The following is a 25,545-nucleotide window of genomic DNA, read 5'->3' as shown; positions in this document are numbered from 1 at the left end:
TGGACCTCAGGGACCACCAAACTCATAATTTTAAATCCCACGGACCAGAGACCCTGGGAAAATCCCCCAAAAAGTCTGCAGGAAAATTCCCCACCCTGTTTTCATTTGTTATTTGGGATCACAGGATATCGTCTCCAGCTCCATTCTCAGGAAAGAGAGACTTTTGGCTTTATGCAAGGAAAGCAGCAGAAGTAGCAGAAGTCTTTCTTTCTCTCCCCCAAACTCTGCCAGAAATGAGTCTCTGTGAGACTTGTCAAGCCGGCGTAGCCTCTTGGTGCAGGAGGCCTTGCAGGGTCCCAAAGACTCATTTCTGGTGGAGTTTGGGGGAGAGGAAGAAAGACTTTTGCTGCTTTCCTTGTGTACAGACAAAAGCAGAAGAAGAAAGAAGCAGAAAAGAGCATCCCGGTGGCCAGACGAGGCAGGTGGGGTGAGTGGGGCCAGTTCCTTCCTCTGTCCTTTTCCCCACTCCCCTCATACCTCTTGTTGTTCACAATGCAAATGACACAAGCATTGTGTTCCCATGGGCCAAGTAGGCAGCACAGCCTTGTATTCCTGGATTAATTGCTTTGGGGGATGCTTTGGGGGTGACATTTCTCTGTGGAACACCAGTGGTCCCCAGCTCACTGGTTGGTGACCATGTTCTAGTCCAATCCCGTGCTCACAGAGGAAACCTTATACTATTTGAGACAGGAGACAGTAAACACAACTTCAGACAGCATTCTACTAATTAATTGTCCTCATTGTTTGGAAGTTTCTCCTTAATTCCAGGTTGCTTCTCTCCTTGATTAGTTTCCATCCGTTGTTTCTTGTTCCGCCCTTGGAAAATAAGTTGACCCCCCACCTTTGTGGCAGCCCCTCAAATACTGGAATACTGCTATCCTGTCCCCTAGTTATGTTTTTCCCTCTAGATTAGTTAAACCTAAATCCTGCAGCCGTTCTTCATATGTTTTAGTCTCCAAGCCTTTAATCATCTTAGTTGCTCTGTTTTTGCATTTTTTTCCAAAGTCTCAACATCTTTTTTGTAATGTGGTGACCAAAACTGGATGCAGTAAAAGTAACTGTGTATTACTGCAGACTCTTATCTTTCTTTCTTTCTTTTTTTTTTTAAAAAATCTAGCTATCAAAAATTTAAGAAGGTTCAGAAAAATTCGTGAATAGGTTCAGAGAAGGATGAAAAGAATGAACAAGGATTGGCTAGTAGGTCCAATAAGGATAAATTGAGGGGAATGGGCTTGGGAAGTGATGAAACTCTTCAAAGGACTAGGAAGGTGTCTTGCAGAATGCAACCATGTCCTGCTCTTCATTGCTCCAGATTTCAGTTCTTGGAATAATCTTACATTGCAGCAGGCAAAATCTGGCTGTTTTTGGAGTCTAAATTAAGAGTAGATGAACAATAGAACTGTGGATCAAATAACCAGTAGGCAATTGGAGCAGGTAACATGGAAGTATAAATCTTCACCTAAATTATGGCTGAAGAATGTATATATTGAAATATTTTTCTGTACTCCTCTGTTGTAAAAGATCTGAGCTTGTTGATTTGTTTTACAAACCTAGGGACTCAGGAAGCCATTGCTGTCTGCTTGCATGAAGAGACAAAACAAACTGTAAATGATAGCCTGTGTGACAGCTCGAAGAGACCTCCACCAATGAGCCATGTGTGCAATACAAGGCTTTGTCCCCCAAGGTAGGACGTGGTCAATGCCTTTGTAAAGGGATGATGAAAGTTTATTAGTGGAAGATACCCTGTGTGGTGCATAGCGTTTGGCTAAAATAAGAGTCCTCCACTGTTTTTATTCTTCTGTTTTGCTCTTTGTGGGATAGGGGTGGGATCATTTCACAAAACATTCCTCTTGCTGTTGATGGTGTGGCTTGCTTAGGGCTCTGATGTCATCATATCTTGGAACAGATGGCAAGTAGGACCTTGGAGACAATGTACTGCCACTTGTGGCGTTGGCATCCAGACAAGGGAGGTGCACTGTCAGCAACCTGGAGGGTCTGTTGATGGACTTGAAAGCTGCAAAGAACCAAAGCCTCATTCTTTACAAGCATGCAACCAGCTTGACTGCCCCCCACTTTGGCATGTTGAAGAATGGCAACAGGTAAGATGGTCTGCCAAGTACAAAGATTGGAAGATACCTCCAGTTGAGTTAGATTAATGAGAAGCCATTGATCATGCAATGTTCTGGATTGTCCCTTCTGCCAATATGTTGGACTGAAAGTCTTAACTATTGAGTCTGGTTCATATGAATATACAATCACTAGTAAGGTTGCATCACATGAGCAATGATACATTTGTCAACGTAAGGTGAAGAAATGGGATTGCATAGATGAAGGGTTTTCTCTGTGTGTAAGAGGTTAGGCCTGAATCCTTCGCTCTGCTGTAGCATTGCTGTAAATGGCCCTCTAGAGCTGATCTCAGCTCCTGGTGGCTTCATGGCCACTTCTAAATAGCTTTCCTGGCAGAAAACTTTCCTGGTTTTTCCCCCCAATTTCCCAATTTAAGTTTTATTAGCCCAGAAATTTTCTAATAATCTCCCATGCAAGTACTAACCAGCAAAAATGGATAATATCTGGTGAGAAGCAATCCGTATCGCATTTTCTCCCATGAGTGGGAATTAATAAAGAAGAGGAGGTCCCTCTGTCCTAAGTTATAAGATGAGAAATAATCAGTTGATTTGTTAAGATCAGAATTTATGAGACTGTAGTTGCCTGGGAATTGCCAGAGCAGAAGATCCTCCTTGTTTTTTCTGGGTAAATATGCCCTTGAGTCAAGCTTGGCTCATGTTGACTTTGTGGATTGTCCATGGAGTTTTAGAGTCAGAATTACCGGTGTGAAAGTGGTTTCCCACTGCATTTCCCAGGATGCTGGACTTCATAATTTAGCCTGCACCTTAGGAGTTCATCCTGATCTCCCTTCCAAGTAGTAACCAGGTCAGATCCTGCTTGGCCTCTGAGTCCACACAATAATAGAATAGAATAGAATAACAGAATTGGAAGGGACCTTGGAGGTCTTCTAGTCCAACCCCCTGCTTAGGCAGGAAACCCTACACCACTTCAGACAAATGGTTGCCCAATCTCTTCTTAAAAACTTCCAGTGTTGGAGCATTTACAATCTCTGGAGGCAAGTTGTTCCACTGATTAATTGTTCTAACTGTCAGGAAATTTCTCCTTAGTTCTAGGTTGCTTCTCTCCTTGATTATTTTCCACCCATTGCTTCTTGTCCTGCCCTCAGGAGCTTTGGAGAATAACTTGACTGCCTCTTCTTTCGGGCAGCCGCTGAGATATTGGAAGACTGCTATCATGTCTCCCCTAGTCCTTCTCTTCATCAGACTAGACATACCCAGTTCTAGCAATCATTCTCTATATGTTTTATCCTCTAGTCCTCTAATCATCTTTGTTGCTCTTCTCTGCAGTCTTTCTAGAGTCTCAACCTCTTTTTTACATCATGGTGACCAAAACATATTATGTTATGTTATGTTATGTTATGTTATGTTATGTTATGTTATGTTATGTTATGTTATGTTATGTTATGTTATGTTATGTTATGTTATACAGTATTATACAGTATTATATTATACAGTATTACATTACATTACATTACATTACATTACATTACATTACATTACATTACATTACATTACATTACATTATGACAGGTGCTGCTGAGACAATATTTCCATAAGATTTTTTTTTTAAGAGTATTAGTTTACTCATGAAATCCTCTACCTGTGTCATGAAAGGCAATATGAAGCAAATCCTATTTGGTTCCAGCATAAGCGCGGCCTAAAGAAAATGATGGTAATGCTCTGGGCATGAGCTCCAGGCTGAATCATCTGTACAGGGAAAAGCATGGCCAGGTCTGAGGTGTTGATGGCTGCCTTTCTTCCCCTTAGTGCTCCCAGACCTGTGGAGGTGGCACCCAGAATCGCAAGGTGACCTGCCAGCAGCTGTTGATGGATGGAAGCTTTCTGAAAGCCAGTCATGAGAAGTGCCCTGAACCTCGATTGCCCAGTTCCAGAGCCTGTGCAAAAATAGACTGTCCTCCTCAGCTGGTGGTGGGACCCTGGTCTAGGGTGTGTAGCTTAAAATAAGAGTGCTTTTTAAACATTTATTTATGTCTCTCTCCTCCCCTTTCTCTCCCCTTTCCCCCCCCTCCATTCCCTCCTTCTATTTCCTCCTCCTTCTCCCCTTCCCCCTCTCCTTCCTTCCTTCCTTCCTTCCTTCCTTCCTTCCTTCCCATTTCCCTTTCCCTTTCTTTTTCCCTTCCCCCCTCTCTGTGTTAAGCTGATTTTTACCGACAAAGAAATAAAGGGAGTAAAAATAAATTTAACACAAAAACAGTTTGCTGTGAAAGTGACTGCCTCCAAAGGCTCCTGGATTGGTGATGAAAGGCGAAATCGGAAGCAGTATGCTCTGTCCCATATTTTTCCCCTCTCTCCTTCTCCTTCCTCTTCCTCTTTCTCCTGTCCTTCCCCCTCTCTTTCTTCTTCCCCTTCCCCTCTCTCCTTCTCCTTTCTCCTGTCCTCCCTCCCTCCCTCTTCCCTTCCTCTTCCCCTTCCCTTCTCTCCTTCCCCTTTCTCCTGTCCTTCTTTCTTTCTTCTCTCCCTCCCTTCCTCTCCCCCTTCTCCTTCCCCTTCCCCTTTCTCTTGTCCTCCCTCCCTCCCTCCCTTCTCCTTCTCCCTTTCCCACTCCCCGTTCATTCCTGATCCAGTGCTCTCTAAGTCAATCCAATGAAAGCACAGCCCTTTGAGAACGAGGTGGGGTCTGCCTCATTTTTATTTAAAGCTGGCACCCTTTGACTCACATCCTTCCTTCTGCAGTGCTCCGTAAGCTGTGGGGTTGGCACACAAAGAAGGAAAGCCACCTGCCAAAAGCGCACGGCCAGAGGCCAACATCTGGCATTAAATGGATCTCTGTGCAGAAGCTTTCCAGCATCCCAGCTTGTCAGGCCTTGCCACAGGAATGCCTGCAGAGGTAAGCGATGTTCTTTGACCATGTTTGTGAAGGGAAAAAGTCCCCAGCTTCAAAAACATTCCATTTACCCCAAGATGTAACCCACGTGCCAAACCTTCCCATTAAGAATCCGTGGCATACCCTACTATCCCAGGATTGCAAAGTGCCCTTAATTTGTGTGTATGTGAGGGGCGGGGGGACCAGTAAAGTATGAGGTCTCCATCAACTATCTGCAATTTTTAACAACCCCTTGAACACTTTTCTTTGTGGATCTGGCGTTGATTTTTCCACAGCAACTATTGTTCCTCAGCCATGGGATTGCCTCCTATCTTTTGTACTGCTTTCGGCAAAACAACTCTTAACATTTTGCCGAAAGCATTAGAATGATGAAAAATGAAAAAATAACCCCATCTCTATTCGCCCAGATTCCCTCTAGATTGGCTTTAAACACCTGTTCTTTTTACCTGCAGTGAAAGGCTCACTCAAGAGACAAATTGCATAATAATAATAATAATAATAATAATAATAATAATAATAATAATAATAATAATAATAATAACCATCATCATCATCATCAATTTCACAGTTGTGATTTCCCCCTGCCTTTCTTTAAAAGCAATTCCTGGAGGTCGACCATCTTGATTTTGTGGGTTTTTCCATGTTGACTTTTCTATTTCGAGAAATACAGTTCACCCTTTTTATTTTGACCAATTCTTCTGCTATAAAAATTATAGATCAAAAGCAGGTGTGTTGCTTCTCTGTCTTGCTCAATAAAAATCGGATGGAAAAAACTTATTTGCTCTCTCAGTTAGGGCTGTATTAAGGAAAATGGTGCGTTTGAAGACTCCATGATTGAGGAAACAGAAGGATACCTCAATTTGGAAGCATGATTACACGAGATTTAGAGTATAAGACCTTTTAGTTTTGCACAACACATGGAGCTCGTTCCAGGGAAGGGTTAGAGTGCCCTACATGCATGAAACTCACCATTATTTCTGCTACCTGGTTTGCTCATCCTTTGACCTTGACCATTAGGGTTTGCTTCTTCTGTTATGCTTGTTAGCATCCATGAGCTCTTCCTGCTCTGTTCTTCATCCCTGCCTTTATCGTCTTCTCTGCATGTGCCTTACCAACAATTCTGATTGGTCTTTAATAGAGTTAGTCCTTGATTTATGACAATTCATTTAGTGACTGTTCAAAGTTACAACACACTGAAAAAAGTGACTTAGGACTGTTTTTCACATGAGCGTTGCACCATCCCCAGGGTCACATGATCAAATTTGACAACTGACTCATATTTATGACAGTTACAATGTCCTGGGGTCATGTGATCCCCTTTTGTGACCTTCTTGCAAGCAAAGTCAGTGGGGAAACCAGAAATTCAACCACCGTGTTATTAACTTAACAACTGCAGTGATTCACTTAACAAACTGTAGGATGAGAAGTTGTAAAATGGGACAAAAATTCATTTGACAAACATTTCATTTAGCAACAAGAATGTTGGGCTCAATTTGTAGTCTTAAGTAATAGGATAACAGAGTTGGAAGGGACTTTGGAGGTCTTCTAGTCCAACCCCTGTTTAGGAAGGAAACCATTTCAGACAAATGGTTATCCAATCTCTTCTTAAAAACTTCCAGTATTGGAGCACGCACAACTTCTGGAGGCAAGTTGTTCCACTGATTAATTGTTCTCACAGGCAGGAAATGTCTCCTTAATTCTAAGTTGCTTCTCCCCTTGATTAGTTTCCATTCATTGCATCTTGTCCTGCCCTCAGGTACTTTGGAGAATAGCTTGACTTCCTCTTCTTTGGGACATGTTGAGGTATTCCCCGTTAGGAGAATGAGTGCATTCAGGGAAACATAGTGAGAGTGGTGATGAATAACACACAACCAGCACACAGATACACTGAATAGTAAAATGTAACTTTTACTTCCTGTAAACAGGTAAACAAAGTCCAACAAACAGTCCAAATCATAGGCGGTTAAAGCAGTTAGTATTCAAATAATCAGTCCAGGGATAATCCAAAAATGAAGTCCTTTTCTTTACCAGTATCATAAACAAAGTTCAGTAAACAGAGTTTGCAAATAGTTGCAAAACTCACAGCAATTCAAGCAGAATGACGATCAGGCAAAAGGAAAGCAAAGGAAATGCAAAAAAGAACAAACCAGGTTTCTGGCTCCATCTTATGGCTGTTGGAGGAACCTCAGCCAATTACAATTACAACATTCTCTTAAAGATACAACAGTATTAAATGACTATCCTGGTTTATATATTGCCAATCCAACTGTTAGGTGACTATCATTCCTAACAGGACAGCCCCTGAGACTACCTGCTATTCTGATTGCATGAAGATAACCAGAGCTCTGGGTTTAGATTAATTAAAAATATTGGCATAAGTGTCAAGAGGTCACAATGTTTTGACTGCAAAGATGCAATAGCAATCAGCATTCGACAGCCAACTAGATTGTCCATCCCATAATAATTAGTTTAGACTATCAGAGGACATCTTTCTTATCCCCATTTTGTAACCAGTCAAAAAATAGGCTGTTGGCAAGTTGAAATGTAAGTAACTCTAGTACATCAATTCAAAGTAAATCAAAGCATGACAAATCATGTTAGACCAGGTCAGTTCCAGGTCAATAATATACAGTAATCACTAAGGATTCTTGTAAGGATCAGTCAGGACCTTGGATAGGCTCCAGTGAACTTAGCTGGTGAGTGTACAAAGTAAATGGTTTCAGCAGGACTAGAGTCATCTGAAGCCACCTCGAGCAGGTGGGCATGGCCTCACCTTCAGTTTTCTTTACCCAACTAGAAGCTGACTGCAATTCTTAAAGCTTTCATGTCTGTTTGCATAGCTGAAGAAAATGAAACCAGAATCTGAGGATGATAAGCCATGTCCTCAGCCCAGGAAAATAGAAAAGACAAAGAAAAGAGAGGTTATTCTTCTGAAACAGCTCCATAACCTCTGTTATTATACTGTTGTGAATTATTAAAAGCCCTGGTGGTGCAGTGGTTAGAGTGCAGTACTGCAGGCTACTTCTGTTGACTGCCGGCTGACTGCAATTTGGCAGTTCAAATCTCACCAGGCTCCAGGTTGACTCAGCCTTCCACTCTTCCAAGGTGGGTAAAATGAGGAGCCAGATTGTTGGGGGCAATAGGCTGACTCTGTAAACTGCTTAGAGCTGGCTGTAAAGTACTATAAAGCAGTCCAAATGTTTTTGCTATTTCTGCGATCAGCTGCTGTGATGTAAGAAGACTTTTACTATGTTTTTGACTGAATCTAGTACCTGTATGATACATATCAGGATCAACAATAGATTTCAGTTTCCTAATTTCATGTAGCTTAACTTGGCTACTAGATTTCTACTTAGCAAACAGGTGATAGTAAATTACATGTCTCAGGGTTGGCTTCATATGGGTTAGCCGGACATGTTGCTCCTAATAAATCTTTTGGATTCTTTTGAAGCTTGGCTCGAGGGTCATGATTTAATTAGGGCAATGGTTGGAACCCTGACACTTAGATTTATATTCCACTTCACAGTGCTTTAGAGCCCTCTCTAAGCAGTTTACATAGTCAGCATCTTGCTCCCAACAATCTGGGTCCTCATTTTACCCACCTCGGAAGGATTGAAGTCTGAGTCAACCTTGAGCCTGGTGAGACTCGAACTGTCAAACTGCTGGCAGCCAGCAGTCAGCGGAATTAGCTTGCATTCTAACCACTGAACCACCGTAGCTCTACACTTGGCTGAAGCCTCTCAGATACATGACAAAGAACAATTAGGGAAGAACTTTTATTGCAATTTAGAATGAAGCCACATTCTATGGTGGTTTGCCTTCTCTCAGCCTGAGGCTGCAGTTTCTTCTTGTATCCATGTTTGTTTAAAGCCGTTGATTCTTCCACCTTGCCAACTTTTCAACACACTCCTTGGCCTGGGCTTCATGACCCTGAAGCTGATTTGTTGTTGATATAGCTGACATCTCTGGCCTGAGAAGTACTGGCTCTTGACGTCTTTCTCACACCACACATATTATTTGCGCACCCTCTATATTTCGAATCTGTGTATAAAGAAATGAGAAGCATATATTATATGTCCTCCATTTAAAAAGTAGGTCTTGATATGGACTGGAATATAAGAAGCTGTCTGCTTGGTTGGGAAAACCCTGTGTATGTGTGTGTTTATATAATGCAGGAACTGGCTATGGCTAGTCTAGAGAAAAAATGGATTAGGGGATGACATGATAGCAGTGTTCCAATGTCTAAGGGGCTGCCACAAAGAAGAAGGGGTCAACTTATTCTCCAAAGCACCAGAAGACAAGACAAGAAACAATGGATGGAAACTAATCAAGGAGAGAAGCAACCTCTCTAGAACGTCTTGCCTTCAGAAGTTGTGGGTGCTTTTTCACTGGAGGTTTTTAAGAAGAGACTGGACAGGCACTTGCCTAGAATGATATAGGGTCTCCTGCTTGAGCCGTGGGTTAGACTAGAAGACCTCCGAGGTCCCTTCCAGCTCTATTCTGATTGATTGATTTCAAACAGGGGTTTTGAGCTTAAAGCAATTCGTAGAATTTAAACAGTAAGGCAAATTTCTACTGAGCTATTTATCAGGCAGAAGGTCTGGTTCAAAAAATAGGAGTAAATGTTTGCTATCAATAGTTTGAAAATCTGAACATTGACCCTAAGAATATGTTGCAATATTAGTTTGGCAGGAAACATAGAGTCCCAATGGAAGCATTTATTTGGTTTTAATGACTATTGCTGGGTGCTTAGCTTAATTCCTCAACATTGTATTAAAAACAACCCATCCAACAAAGTAAGAGTTGAAATCATTATTGATATATTCATAACATGAAACTTCTTTTTGAGACTTTATCGCCTGGTGAACATGCCAAGATCCTGAGGTTCAAAAAAAATAATATTTTAAACAAAGCTCCATGGACTTACAGGAATGTCCTTGGCGGAGTATTTCATGAAATATTTCTGAGCTGCATATATATCTGAATTTATTTAATTATGGATATTTGTATGGCAGCGTGTCCAATCAGCAGAGTGTTTTGGTGGAGAGTGATGTTAAAGAAACCTTGTCAAGTTCCGTTGTATGTTATGAGGATTATAAACCAAAAAAGCAACCAAAAAAAAAAGAATATTTATTCTGATGGTTCAGAAAAGTGTTTTGAAAAGGAAAGGAGGCCTAAAGAACATAAGATCAGTTTCTATGTGGTTTATATTAAACATTGTCTACAGCCAAGATACACAATGAGCTTCAAGTTTCAGCTATCATTCAAGCTCCATTTCTAGGGTGCATCTCACTACTGAGGATCCACATATAGGGAGGCTGGTCTAGAACACTTGTTCATGGTATCCTAATTTTCACAAAGACAGTTGTTAAGAAAAATGCACATTTCCTCTTGTTTCTTTATGCAACCCTCTTTCTCTCTTGTGTTGTAGAAGTTGGTGTATTGTACAAATAATCCTTAACTTACAACAGTTTGTTTAGTAACCATTCAAAGTTACAATGGCACTGAAAAACATGTGACCATTTTTCACAGTTATGACCTTTGCAGCATCCCCATGATCATGGGATCAAAAATTTGGATGCTTGGCAACAGGTTCATATTTATGACCGTTGCTGTGTCCCAAGGTTACAGTTCATGCAGAAGCCAGATTCACTTAACAACTGGGTTACTAACTTATCAATTGCAGTGATTCACTTAACAACCATGACAAGAAAGGTTGTAAAGTGGGGCAATATTCACTTAAGAAATGTCTCACTTAACAACAGCAATTTTGGGCTCAGTTGTGGTCAGAGGTCAAGGACTACCTGTATTAGGATTCTTACCTGCTAAATTATTGCTTCATTGATGCATTGCTGACTTTAAAGTCTGACTGACCTTCCCAATAACAATTTGAGATTGGAATATTAGCATCCCAAGCTCAGCTCTCTAGAATCCATCCAGATAAAAGTCGGTCTGAAACATTTCTAGGTAAACTGAGTTTCCAGCCTTTAAAGATGAATAAATGATACAGTGAAAATAGCAATAGCGCTTAGGTTTATATACTGCTTTAACAGTGCTTTATAGCCCTCTCTAAGCGGTTTTACAGAGTGAGCCTCTTACCCCCAACAATCTGGCTCCTCATTTTACCCACCTTGGAAGGAGGGAAGGCTGAATCAACCTTGAGCCTGGTGAGATTTGAACTGCCAAATTGCAGGCAGCCGGCAGTCAGCAGAAGTAGCCTGCAGTACTGCTTTCTAACCACTGCGCCACCACAGCTCATGCAAAATGCAAAACAGTGATGAAAACATATACCTGTTCTCAGTATACCTTTGCAATTTCAGATCTCAAAGAAGAAAAGAAATCCAGACTTTTTGACAAGCCACAGATACTTGGTATCCATAAAGTCTATATTCAGACAAGACAAGAGAAGCGCATTAATTTCACTGTTGGGAGCCGGGCTTATTTACTTCCCAAAACATCTGTCATCATCAGGTGTCCTGTTCGGAGATTCCAAAAGATGCTTATCCAGTGGGAGAAAGATGGGCAGCCACTCCAGATTTCTAAACATCTTGGTGTCACCAAATCAGGGTCTCTCAAGATCAATAATCTTGAAGCTTCGGATATTGGAGTGTATAAGTGTGTTGCAGGATCTGCCCAGGAGATCTTTGTTCTAAAACTCATTGGCACAAGCAACAGGCTCCTGGAACCTGCCACCAGTAGAAAAGAGGCAGGTGAGACCACAGACCACAATGAATCCAACAGCTTTGGAGCAAAATGGCACCAAATAAATCAGATGTGGCAGTTGTGGAGCCAGAAAAGTCAACAATATCTGCGCGACGAACAAGTCAACGACCAGCCTGCCTTAGAACATCTGAAAACGCAGAGGAGGAGTTCAGAAGAAGGACGCAACGCTCACAAATTCACCACCCAGCAACTCAATGTTGTGGCTTTACCTAACGCTTACAGTATGGATATAGACCATTTCGATGGGCTGATTAAAAATTTGAGCCATTTTATTGAAGCTGGAGAAATTAGCAATGATTTGGCTTCCCGCTTTGTCTACCAACTGATTGCTGAATTAGCGAAACCGCCTCAGTCTGCTCCTGAAAAGCAGAAAGAGCCTGAAAATGAGAAGCTCCCTGCCAGGAAAACTGACAAATCCCAAAGAGTGACAGATAATCTCAGCACAAAAACTGTAGGCGCCCCAGTAGCGAGAAACTCAACAGGGGCTATTATTGTCAAGCCACAAGGAGCACCAGAAGTTTATACAAATGAAAATGTAACTCTGCAACTGGAGGGTACCTTTTTTTTAACCAAGAATGTCAGCACAATAAATTTGCTCTGTGCAACTGCTGGAGTTAGCAATCTTAAATATACTTGGACCAAAGATGGAATGCCATTGAAGCCTGTTGAGAAGTAAGTAACATTAAATATTTCAGCCATTCTGTGCTCGCCTAAATGATTTTTATTATTTCACATAATATGTGATTATATTGTAGACAGAACAGGATCTCTGTGAAAATCCTTAAATTGTAAGCTTCGTGTTTTGCCTTTAAGCTTCAAGGCCTTTAAAACAATCTTAGGAGTCATCTTAAACTCCCATATTATGTCTTGGATTGATCTCTTCTTGTTCAGGATGCTTAATTACTGGCAGAATTGATTTTCCCTTTACTTCTCCTCTTATTGGGGTGGTGTGGTGGCTCAGTGGTTAAGACGCTGGGCTTGTCAACTGAAAAGCCAGCAACCCAGGTTCGAGACCCAAGTACAACGCGACAGGGTGAGCTCCCATCCTCATCCCGGCTTCCTGCCAACCTAGCAGTTTGAAAACATGCAAATGCAAGTAGATAAAGAGGTACCATTTTGGTGGGAAGGTTACAGCCCTCCATGAGGTCATGCTGACCATATGACTATGGAAATGTCTTCAGACAGCACTGGCTCAATGGCCTTGAAACAGAAATGAGCATTGGCACCCAAAAGTGACAACAATTAATGGAGTAAAATCTGCAGGGATTCCTTTACCTTTTTTCCTCCTCTCCTCTTATTATGAAATTCCCTGTTTGTCTTTCTGGCTTTCTTTTAGCCCTCCCCTAAACCAGTATTTCAACTGAATACCACCCTTGGCTCACTTATAAATCAAAGACAAATATTTTGGACACTGAATATTAAACAGGTCAAGCTGACTTTATTGCAGAATTCCCAGATGTTTCTAGTAGTTGCTGGTCTGCCAAATATGTGGCATGCAGTGTTTTGTGGCTAGTTTAAAGGGCATAAGGGTATATTTAAGATAAGGCACATAAAGATCCTAGAGGGTTATATTTACACTTGAGCACTGATGAACATACCAAATAAGCTACATCAATCTTACAAGCAAGTATCTCTCTGTCCCTTTGGAAAGCTTACTCCCAATTGTAGGGGTTGATTAATTTGACACATTGTTTATTTAGCACTCACTGTTGTGAATCCTTTATTTATATATGGGAGTCTCTAAGCTGACATTGGCTGATTTCAAAGGTGCTTGGATGGGCAAATCCCTAGGATATTCCAGTGGTACAGCACAGAATAGCATTTTCAAAGGAGTGACTAACAAGCCGTTTCAGCATTCTTGCTGCAACAACAACAGAACAGGTCCATGTCATCCACCAGACATCAAAGTTGAGAGTAACAATAGGATAATAATTGACGTTGAAAGTCTGCCAAAACCTAAACCTTTCTGCCAGGTTAGGCTCCATGTACACGTTGAATTATATAGTTTAAAACCAAAAGGGCAGATAAAGAATTGATGCCAAAAGTATAAAAGGGAAAAGGCAAGCTAGTGTTTTTGGCAAGATCCGGAGCTTCTGGTGCAGAACTGTTTTCTGAAAACCTGGCCAGGTGGCACACTGAACAAACTTTCAGTAAGGCCAGAGGACACACAACATTAAAGCAACAAGGAAGACATGTAGAACCATGCTGATTCACAGGCACACTTTCCCTTAATGAACACAATGAGTATGCCTCTTGTTGGAGGAGCAAACTCCATAACAAAGTGCATGTTTGGTCTTGTACATATTTTCCCGGTGATCCAGGACAACTGCAATAGTGATGTGGAGACAGAAGGTTCTATTCGTTACACCCAAAGGTGCTTTTTTTCAGACACCCAAAGGTGCTTTTTCAGGAGGCAACTAGACTTCCTTGTTTTGTTTTTCTTTTGAAGATGTTTCGCTTCTCATCTGAGAAGCTTCTTCAGCTCTGACAAGATAGTGGGGAATGGAAGGATTTATATTCCTTGCAGACAGCTGGTCATTTGCATCTTTTCAGATGGTTGTAAATGACCAGCTGTCCAGAGGTGGTGTTCGGTAGGTTCTGACCAGTTCTGGAGAACTGGTAGTGGAAATTTTGAGTAGTTAGGAGAACCGGCCAATCCCACCTCTGACTGGCCCCGCCCCCATCTATTCTCTGCCTCCCATTGAGTCCCAGCTGATCGGTTGGGTCTTTTGTTGCCCCGCACAGGAGAACGGAGCTGGAAGGCAGGTTAGTGGGGTGAGGAGGGAATGGGGATTTTGCAATATCCTTCCACTGCCATGCCCACCAAGCCACGTCCACCAAGTCATGCCACGCCCACCGAACCAGTAGTAAAAAATTTTAACCCCACCACTGCAGCTGTCTACAGGGAATATAAATCCTTCCATTCCCCACTATTCTGTCAGAGCTGAAGAAGCTTCTTGGATGAGAAGGGAAATGTCTTCAAAACAAAAAACAAGAAGGTCCAGTTGCCTCCAGAAAAAAGCACCTTTGGGACAACTATGACCTGATGGATGACTGAGAATCTCTACAAACTTTTAGTTGCTCAGACAGTTTGTGGAGAACAGTGGAGGAAATCCTTGCCTTGGTTCATTTAGTGATTATTCAAAGTTACAACAGCACTGAAAAAAGTGACTTACGACCGGTTTTCACCATTACAGCCTTTCTACCATCCCCATGATCACAGGATCAAAATTCAGGTGCTTGGCAATGGGTTCATATTTATGACAGTTGTTGTGTCCCAACGTTATGCAATACCTTTTTGTGACCTTCTGACCAGCAAAGGCAATGGGGAAGCCAGATTCACTTAATGACCGGAGTTGTTAACTTAATCAACTGCAGAGATTCACTTAACAACCATGGCAAAAAAGGTCATAAAATGGGAGCAACATTCCCTTAACAAATGTCTCGCTTAACTGCAGAAAATGTGGGCTCGGTTGTGGTTGTAAGTCAAGGACTGCCTGGATTCACTTCTGTTGGTTGAATCTTATCCTTTAAACATTTTGCAGGGTGACTTTCGAAGCTGATGGCAAAGTCCAGATTTTGAACCCGACTGAGAAAGAAATGGGGGTGTATCGTTGCACAGCGGACAATGAACTTTTTCAAGACATGGCACTGTTTTACGCAGGTAATACTGATGCTGAAATTTGCAAATTACTTTATTTATTTATTTATTTGATTTGTCAATCGCTTGCAAGATAATAGATATAAGAATAAACATGAGTAAGAATACAGGAAATAGGTATGAATAAATGGGGACAATAGAACAGAGACGGTAGGCTTGACTGTGCACTTACGCATGCCCCTTACAGACCTCTTAGGAAGGAGGTGAGGTCAATAGCAGATAGTTTAAGGTTAAAGGAGTGGGGGTTAGAGGATGTAACAACAGAGTCAGGTAGTGCATTCCAGGCATTGACCACTCTGTTGCTGAAGTTATACTTTCTGCAATCAAGTTTAAAGTGGTTTGCATTGAGTTTGTATCTGTTGTGTGCTCTTGTATGGTTGCGGCTGAAGCTGAAGTAGTCATTGACCAGTAGGACATTGTAGGAGATAGTTTTGTGTACTACACTTAAGTCCAACTGTAGGCAGCGTAGTTCAAGGTTGTCGAAGCCCAAAATTTCAAGCCTGGTAATATAAGGTATTCTGTTGCGAGCAGAGGAGTGTAGTGCTCTTCTCGTGACATACTTCTGGACTCACTCAATTGTGTTAATGTTGATTGTATTCTTGATCATCAATCATCTCTCAATAAGACATAGACTTGTTCGATGATAATGAATTGGTTTGCTGTTTTTGATACCTGCGAAATACCAACTTGCAGAACGATAAAAGAAATTATTACTATTAGTAAAAGAAAAATGGGAAAATAACTCTTGGGGAAGGTTTGTAAACCCTCATTTTTGTCTTAAATGAAAAGTGAGGGGATTTGCGCGCAACATTTCCCCCCAAAGGTCTGTAAACATTCCTTTCTGAAGTTCGGTAGTTACCATAATTTGAGAGGGAAAACTTGCAGAGGGATGAAAATAAGCAGAAATAGAGTAACGGTCTCCAGCTAAATTCCTGTCTGTGACACCACATAATTCCATCCTGAGGCTTCAGGGACTAATTCCACTCTCTGCTGATTCTCCCTTTGCAGAAGCTCCAGCTATACTGTCATCTGAAAAAAATATTGCCAGTTTTCAGCTTCGGAATCTGTCTGTCGCTGTTGGAGGTACAATCCTAGTGAGAACAGGGACGAATATTCTGCTGGAATGTCCAGTCAAAGGTAAGGCTAAACCACCTGAATTGTCAGAAGTTGTGGGCACTCGATCACAGGAGGTTTTCAAGAAGAGACTGGACAGGTATTTGCCTGGAAATCAGTGGTGGAATTCAAAATTTGTTACTACTGGTTCTGTGGGCATGGTTTGGTGGGCGTGGCATGCCATGGCGTGGCTTTGTGGGCATGGCAGAAGGATAGTGTAGGTGGTGTAGATAGGAGAAGGATACTGTAAAATCCCCATTCCCTCCCCACCCAACTAACCTGCTTTCCAGCTCTGTTCTCCTGTGCAGGGCAGCAAAAGAAGACCCAGCTGATCAGCTGGGACTCAATGGGAGGCAGAGAAGAGATGGGCATGGTGTGGCTTGGTGGGCGTGGCAGGGGAAGGTTACTGCAAAATCCCCATTCCTTCCCCACCCCACTAACCTACTTTCCAGCTCCATTCTCCTGTGCAGGGCAACCAAAGAAGACCCAGCCCATCAGCTGGGACTCAATGGGAGGCAGAGAATAGATGGGGGCAGGGCCAGTCAGAGGTGGGATTTGACGGTTCTCTGAACTACACAAAATTTCTGCTACCGGTTCTCCAGAATTGGTCAGAACTTGCTGAATGCCACCTCTGCCTGGAATGGTGTAGGTTCTCCTGCTTGGACAGGTGGTTGGGCGAGAAGTCTTCCAAGTTCTCTTCCAACCTCATTATTCTATTCTTCTTTATTCCTTTTCCACATATCACTTCCCATTCATTCCGGGCCAGCATTGACAAGTAATCCATCATACCTTTTGGGCAGTCAAAAGAATGTGCTAAAGTCTGGAGAAATGAATGGGAGCGCATGCATTTTTATGATACACATCCCAAAGTGGCCTTTGGATTCTAAATCCACAGCAGCGCACAGCCCTGAAAACTGGTACATGTAAAGACCTCCAAGAACTTCATACAAGGCATGTGTCATTGGCTTGAAAAAGGACTTGTACAGTTTGATGGATATCCTAGAAGCACATTTGGCAATGTTATCCTCCACAGAGGTTGGCAGGACCAGGAGGCAGGCAATTCTAGCATAGAAATTAATTTGAGACATAGGACACGAATAGGCAATGTTTTAATTCATATGGATTGACCAGTTCGAATTGAGGCATTGATGCCTACACCGCTATTTTCCATGTATTAGAAGTTTTGGTGAACTAATATACACTTTTACAGTAATCTCAACCTCTTCCCCAACATCCATGAGCAAAATCACAATGAATAAAAAGAGAAAGCAACAGGCATTTCTCCTCCTATCTTGTTATCCTTTGCATCTGCTACTATTGGATTTAATGACCTTACTAAGCAAATATACTTTTTTTCCAGCTGAATACTTTGCCACCATCAATGGCATATGATATATTTTGAAATGCGTGAATATCTGATCATCCATATTGTTTCTGTTTGTTTTTTTCTCTGAACTTGAAGACTTCATAATAAAATAGAGATTCAAGACCAAACAAGCCAGCAATACAATTTCACTGTTAAGTTTGTAGAACATGACTGCCATCCTGTGTGTGTTTATCTGGGAGCAAGCACTTGTTTTGATTTGTCTCTGGTTGTACTGCAGCAGAAAAGTTTTTATAAAAATGCTATTATTACTTTCAAATGTAGCAGACACACAGGCCGTAGACAATGTTAAAAGAGGTTTTTGTTAAGGAAAAGTAGATTCCTTAACTAACTTACAGCCAATTGCTTTTATTTTACAACTGTACCATGTATGTAATTTATTGCATGTGTTTTTTGTGGGGGAAAAAGGTGATCCTTAAATTGGAAAATTGCCTTAATATAACTAAACTAAAAAAATTACTGAAAATTGAGGTCCTTATTAGAGCTACCTATGCTTTCAAAATAATTTAGAATAAGTGCTTTGGAGCATTTGCAGTAACAACTTTCTGCTCTTTGTTAAAGCAATCCTGTTTTTGAAGTTTCTTCAAGAATCTGCAGAAAAATGTGGGTGCTTCATATACAGATCACAAACCCATCTTCGGGTGGCAACCAAACAGCCACGGTGATTTTCCCTGCTGTTCTGGCCAAGGCTGGCTGAGACCATAATTAAGCACGCTCTTAGTCCAAACAACTCTTGTTTTATTTCAGTGCTGGGAATCGTGTTCATTTCCAGCCCATAATGTGTCTCAAACTGTCTCTCAAGATAAGCACCCACTTTTCTCCTTTGAATTGCTGCCAACAACTAAAGTGCCAAATTAACTGTAAAAAAACAATGAAAGTACAAAGTCCACACAGAGCTTCAAGGTTTAATTTGAACAGAGCAAAGTCATTTCTCTACCTTTGCACTTCCTTTATATCTTAGGGGAAAGGCAATTACCTCCCAGCTTTACTCCCGAGTTGCCCCTTTTGTCTTAACTGTCCTTGCCTTCTGGCAGTTCTGTGCACACACGCACTGGGAACAGGCTCCCCTTGTTCCTCTGCCTTGCTACTGCCAGATTTTGGAGGGTCAGGAGGCAGTATCTCACTCACAGATGGCCCTGGCTCCATCTCTGCATCAGACGCAGGACCCTCATCCGAGTCCTCCCCAGAATCCCGGACTGGTCCCCGTTCTTCCCCAATTCCGCTGCCCTCTGCACAGGCTGTTGGCGAACCACAACATGATGATTGCACAGTCCTGGGTCAAATAATCCCTTTTTGTGACTTTCTGCCAAGCAAAGTCAATGGGGAAGCCAGGTACACTTAACATCTGTATTACCAACTTAATAGCCATCGTGATTCACTTAACGATGGTGGCAAGAAAGATCATAAAATGGGGCAAAACTCATTTAACTACTGTCTCACTTAGCAACAGAAATTTGGGGCTCAATTGTGGTCATAGATTAGGACTACCTGTATAATATCCATGATGTATCATACGGTATATAAAATATCTGTATTGAGACACACACACACACACATAATTTTTATATAATGTCCATGTTGTACCAGGCATAGTCCACCATCTACTGGTGAAAGAAGATGACTGCATTCTTTAATATGCATGTGTTGTTGTTCTTGTGTTGTTGACTGTCCCGCTAGTTTAGTTAAGTTTACTTTATTGTCATTGCACCTTGTACAATGAAATCAACTGCCATCTTCAGTGTAGATTATGACTATGAAAATAAACACAAACACACATCCTTCATATTCTATACCAGGGGTCTTCAAACTTGACAGCTTTCAGACTTGTGGACTTCAACTCCCAGAATTCCTCCTCCAGTCAAGTTAGCTCAGGAATTCTGGGAATTGAAGTCCACAAGTCTTAAACTTACCAAGTTTGAAGAACCTTGTTCTATATATTGAATTGAAAACCCTTGGTATTGCATTAATATTGCACTATACAGTAGAATTCAATAGAACGTCCTTCTTAGGCTTAAATATTTAACGTCCCTACTTAAAAGATCCCAGATCCCATGAGAGGTTGAGGTAGTGGGATGCTGTAAATCAGAAAGATGATTCAGTTGGAATGCATCTTGTTGATGTTCCAAGCTCTGTAAAGGACCTTGGAATACTCATCTCTAATGATCTCAGTGCTAGAGCCCACCGTAACTACATAGCCAAAAAGGCATTAAGAGTTGTTAAGCTAATCCTGCGTAGCTTTTTCTCTGGTAATATCACACTACTAACTAGAGCATACAAAACATTTGCTAGACCAATACTCGAATACAGCTCATCAGTCTGGAACCTACATTACGTATCTGATATTAGCACGGTTGAGAAAGTCCAGAAATATTTCACAAGAAGAGTTCTCCACTCCTCTACTCGTTGTAGAATACCTTATGCTACCAGACTTGAAATTCTAGATCTAGAAAACCATGAATTACGCCGTCTTCGGTCTGATCTAAGTATAGTATATAAAATCATACATTGCAATGTCCTACCTGTCAATGAATACTTCAGGTTCAACCATAACAACACAAGAGCACACAATAAATACAAACTTGTTAACCGCACCAAACTTGATTGCAGGAAATACGACTTCAGCAACAGGGTGGTCAATGTCTGGAATACTCTACCTGACTCTGTGGTTTCTTCCCCAAACCCCAAAAACTTTAACCTTAGACTGTCTACTATTGACCTCACCCCTTTCCTAAGAGGTCTCTAGGAGGCGTGCATAAGCGCACCAATGTGCCTACCATCCATGTCCTATTGTTTCTTTTATTTTTCTTATATGTACCCATTTCATGTATTCATAACTATGTATATACTTATATCTATTATCTTGTAAGCGATTGACAAATCAAATCAAATAAATAGATAGATAGATAGATAGATAGATAGATAGATAGATAGATAGATAGATAGATATTAACCTTTAAATATGTTTTGCATTTGCCTCCCAGGTATTCCCCAACCTGAGGTCCTGTGGTTCAAAAACGAGAGCTCTTCAAGAAGTTCTGCTTTCCCCATAGCTAACAGTTCCTTCTTGTTCCTGGGCAATGTTTCGGGCAAAGATACTGGCGTTTACACTTGTATGGCTACCAATGCTGTGGGACATGCTACAGCAGCCACTGTTCTTCATTTGGCTGGTAAGTATAAAGTTGGGTCAGTGGCATCATTGGGCAGCCTATGGGAAGGGCCACTTGTCTTCTTTCAATCAGCATTTCTTCATTGACCTCAGTGAGTCATCGCTGACACATGCAATGAAACTCCAGGCACATAGATACGTACTTATTTTGCCTTTATGATTTTTTTTATAATCAACTCAACATGGCAAACATATCTAATACTTCTTCTTTCTCCTATTTTGCCCAAAACAACAAGCCTAGGAGGTGAGTTGGGCTGAGTGAGAGAAGTAGGGGTTCACCCAACTGGCTTTCATGCCTAAGGTGGGACTAGAACTCACTGTCTTCTAGTGGTTGGCCCAATGTCATCCAGCTAGCTTTCATGGCTAAGGTGGAATTAGAACACACAGTCTCCCAGTTTGTAACCTGGTGTATTAACCACTGGACCAAATACCCATCACATACCCATCTGCTGAAAGCAGATTTTAACTGCATGAATATACAGGTGGTAGGGTAGAGTAGCTATGACCATTTCCCTGCCTGCAGATGGGCTTCACCATCATAGTGAGAATAGTGGACTGAAGAAGTACATCATACTTAAGTAGTTAGTAGAGGAGGCATGGATAAGTGCACTAATATGCATATTGTCCCTGTTATTGTATTTTTATTCTTTTATTCTTATTCTCGTTTTTGTTAAATAAATCCTTCAAACCTGAATAGCCTCTCCTTGGTTTTATATCTGGGAAACCCCGGGCTGTAATTTAGCAATAGCAATAGCATTTAAACTTATATACCGCTTCACAATGCTTTACACCCCTCTCTAAGCAGTTTATAGAGTCAACCTATGGCCCCCAACAATCTATGTCCTCATTTTACCCACCTTGGAAGGATGGAAGGCTGAGTCAACCTGGAGCTTGGTGAGATTTGAACTGCCAAACTGCAGGCAGCCAGCAAGCAGCCAAAGTAGCCTGCAGTACTGCACTCTAACCACTGTAGCATGACGGTAATGATTTTCTCCATCATTATAGGACGAAGAAAACCCCACAATGGATCATCTACTAACAGTAAAACAAAACGTGTTTTCATGGCATCTGGAATTGGTACCAACATTACAGTGGCTGCGGGTGATACATTACGAATAGGTATGGCCCCAAATATCAACTCTGCCCTGAAACAACGGGTGGCAGGGAAGGGATCATTCTTGTTTCATTCATGTCATATCTGCAGTTATTTCAGAGTCGCTGTATTTCTGGCTCTAGGAGGTCCAAAAATGTCAGCCAAGGAACTCAACTGTGCAGGAATATAGCATTGAATATCTCAGGGTGAATTATGGCCAAAACGTTACACAGCAAGGAGAGGGGAAAATGGGGACAAGAAGAGAGCAGAATAAAAAGCCCGATTTTTTTTTTTAAATTCTTCTTAATTGTGGTTGGCTTTGGTTCATGATGCAGTGGCATGGTTGGCTGGGGAATTCTGGGAGTTTAAATCCCACAGATCTTTAAAGTTGCCAAGATTGGATACCGCTGCTATAGAGGTTTCCATTATCCTTCTCCTAGCTCTGAAAAAGAATCCATGGGGGACCTTGAAATGGGGTAGCTACTTTGGAGACACCACAGTGGTGGGATTCAAAATTTTTTACTACTGGTTCTTTGGACATGGCTTGGTGAGTGTGGCGTGGCTTGGTAGGCATGGCAGGGGAAGGACACTACAAAATCTCCATTCCCTTCCCACTCCTGGGGAAAGGTTACTGCGAAATCTCATTCCTTCCCCACCCCACTAACCTGCTTTCCAGCTCCGTTCTCCTGTGCAGGGCAACCAAAGAAGACCCAGCCGATCAGCTGGGACTCGGGAGGCAGAGAATAGATGGGGGTGGGGCCAGTCAGAGGTGGGATTTTCCGGTTCTCCAAACTACTCAAAATTTCCGCTACTGGTTCTCCAGAACTGGTCAGAACCTGCTCTGAGACACCATCATCTTGTTTGGAAAGGGGCACCTTAAAATAACCAAATTCTTTATTCTGCAAGCAAGTTTTAGATGTTCTGGGGGGAAAAGGGGGCTAAAAATGCCTTTTGTTTTTCTAGGTTGTCCCGTCTATCCTAGCGCAAATAACACCATTCGCTGGTTTGCTGGAAATCAACCCATAGAAGAGGCTTCAAGCTTCAGGCACAAGACCCTGGTTGGGGGACGCATCCTTGAATTCATTGTTGCATCTGACCAGTTTTCTGGACGATACAAGTGCTGGGCTTCCTCACGTGTCAAGCCATTGTCTGTCTGGGTAAATGTCAAGAAGGAAGGTTTGTTGAAAGATCCCCAATAACATTTTTATATTTTCATTGTTGTTTAAATGTTTGGTACTTCCTATTGTTATGATTCTTGACTCTTGACAAATGTATCTTTTCTTTTTATGTACGCTGAGAGCATTTGCACCAAGACAAATTCCTTGTGTGCCCAATCACACTTGACCAATAAAGAATTCTAATTCTAATTACAATTTAAGGTGGAGGTGGAGAGCCAGATCTTCACAGTCTTAAATCAGGAGTTGGGGAACTATGGCCCCTTTATGACTTGTGGGCTCCCAGAATTCCCAAGCCAGTCATGCTGGCTGGGGAATTCTGGGAGTTGAAGTCCACAGTTCATAAAAAGGGCCATAGTTCCCCAACTCCTGATTTAAGACTGTGAAGATCTGGCTCTTCCCTTGGACTAGGATGGTGGTTGAGTTGGAGGATCTTGATCTGGCATTTGAGGGAAGGACAGATTTATTTCAATCTTGTTTTTAATTGCTTGTTGTACACCGTCTAGAATCATTGTATGAGATGGGTAGTCATATAAGTTCTCTAAATCAGCCAATCAATCAATCAATCAATCAGTACCATTTTTATTAATGAACTTCATGCTGCTATGTTTATGTTTTCCTTGTTTTTCCTTTAATTTTCTTATAATTTAGCAAGCCAACAAGTAAACTTCTCATATTGGACAACATAGAATTATAATAAATAATACATAAAATAAATAACAATTGGGCAAGGGGTCCCAACTATGTATTTCGTTTGCTTAGTGTATGATCATATTCCTTGTAGAATATGTGGAATCCTAGAATTGTAGAATCCTAGAGATCATAGGGCCAAAGTTGGCTGAGGAAACCTTCTTTTTTAGATTTAGCTTAGGAACTAGATGGGATTGATGTGATAGCCAAACCATCTGGATTTGGATATCATACAGTGATGTAATAGGGCTTGTTTATAGCAGACTTAGCTAGATATGCAGACCCTGGCCTAGGGACATAATATGTATAAACCAGTATCATAGATTGAAACAAATGGTAGCTTGATGTAATTAGCACACCTTCTCCTAGTAAGGCATTTCCTTGTATCGGGAAGAAGTAAATATATTTGGGACATATCCTCTTTGACAGAATATCGATGGAAGCTTGGTGAACAGAGTCCATGCTCAACAACTTGTGGAAATTTGGGAACTCGCTTCCGGAAATTTCTATGTGTGAATATGAAGGGTCAAAATGTGAATGCATCACTATGCAAGGACCATCCAAAGCCAGTCGTAAACAACCTGCAGTCCTGCAAAATTCAAGATTGTCCTGCAAGGTGCAAACATTTTGTTACTTGGTTCAAATTAGAATGTACTCTTAGATCTCTGTACATATATGTTTTGAATGGAAGGTAGGTAGATTTCAGGTTTATTTTACTAGGGTGCTGAAATCCTCCAACTTCAGTCTGATACAAAACATTGAAAAAGGAGACTCAAAGAACAAGCGTTCCTTCCGTGAGCCTGGGAACAAAGAGGGCATGCAGAATAAGTTCTTAAACCCCTTTCTCTATAACTCACTGTCCCTTTTGGCCAACGGTTTAGTTTTTCAAGGGAGCTGCTAAAGACTCAGTACCACTGAAATCATAATTCCGTTGCAGAAAGAATGCATTGAATCTTCATTCATTCCTACTAGATCAATTCATCAAATTCACATAGCCACACATCTCACCTAAATGTAGGTTGCAGAAGGGAACGTGGGGACAAATACAATAGCTGTGCCTGCTGTATCGCCATTCTTGTCAATATATATAGAGGGCAGCTATGGAGAAACACTTGGGGGTGAATTAGCTTCTTTGAGACTAATCAAGCTTTTTGGTTTGATCTGATGGGGCTCCATTTATATTAATAGCAACATAGCACTTAGACCTCTATGCCACTCCACAGTGCTTTACAGCCCTCTCTAAGCTGTTACAGAATCAGCATTTTCGCCCCCAACAATCTGGGTCCTCGTTTTACTGACCTCAGAAGGATGGAGGGATGAGTCTACCTTGAGCGGATCAGAATCGAACTGCCAAACTGTTGGCAGTCAGCAGAAGTAGTCTGCAGTACTGCATTCTAAACATTGCGCCATCATGGCTCTACATACATCTATAAAGAAAACACAAGAATATTAGCTCCTTCTGCTCTTGGTCTCCAGCAATTGACAAAGAGGTGCTGTCCTGTCCTGAAAAGTCATGGTTCATTTTGTCCATCTCAACTAATAACTGAGGAAAATGGAGCCCTTCCCCAT

The 25,545-nt window shown here is 41.6% G+C and overlaps 1 protein-coding gene across 1 annotated transcript in view; it reads left to right on the top strand.

Annotated features, from left to right (window-relative positions):
- The window catches only part of ADAMTSL3 (ADAMTS like 3), a 191,411-nt gene that overhangs the window by 158,953 nt on the left and 6,913 nt on the right, over positions 1-25,545 (top strand). Inside the window, 11 exon segments of the mRNA XM_087941393.1 lie at positions 1,555-1,684; positions 1,907-2,099; positions 3,894-4,073; positions 4,821-4,974; positions 11,292-12,366; positions 15,240-15,358; positions 16,364-16,492; positions 20,834-21,019; positions 22,024-22,137; positions 23,075-23,287; positions 24,406-24,592. Coding sequence (XP_087797519.1) covers positions 1,555-1,684; positions 1,907-2,099; positions 3,894-4,073; positions 4,821-4,974; positions 11,292-12,366; positions 15,240-15,358; positions 16,364-16,492; positions 20,834-21,019; positions 22,024-22,137; positions 23,075-23,287; positions 24,406-24,592 — 2,680 coding nt within the window.

Source organism: Pseudonaja textilis, chromosome 13 (genome assembly GCF_049901715.1).
Source record: "Pseudonaja textilis isolate UNSWEBS1 chromosome 13, rPseTex1.2, whole genome shotgun sequence".
Lineage (NCBI taxonomy): Eukaryota > Metazoa > Chordata > Lepidosauria > Squamata > Elapidae > Pseudonaja > Pseudonaja textilis.
This window is presented reverse-complemented; position numbering and strand designations above follow the sequence as displayed.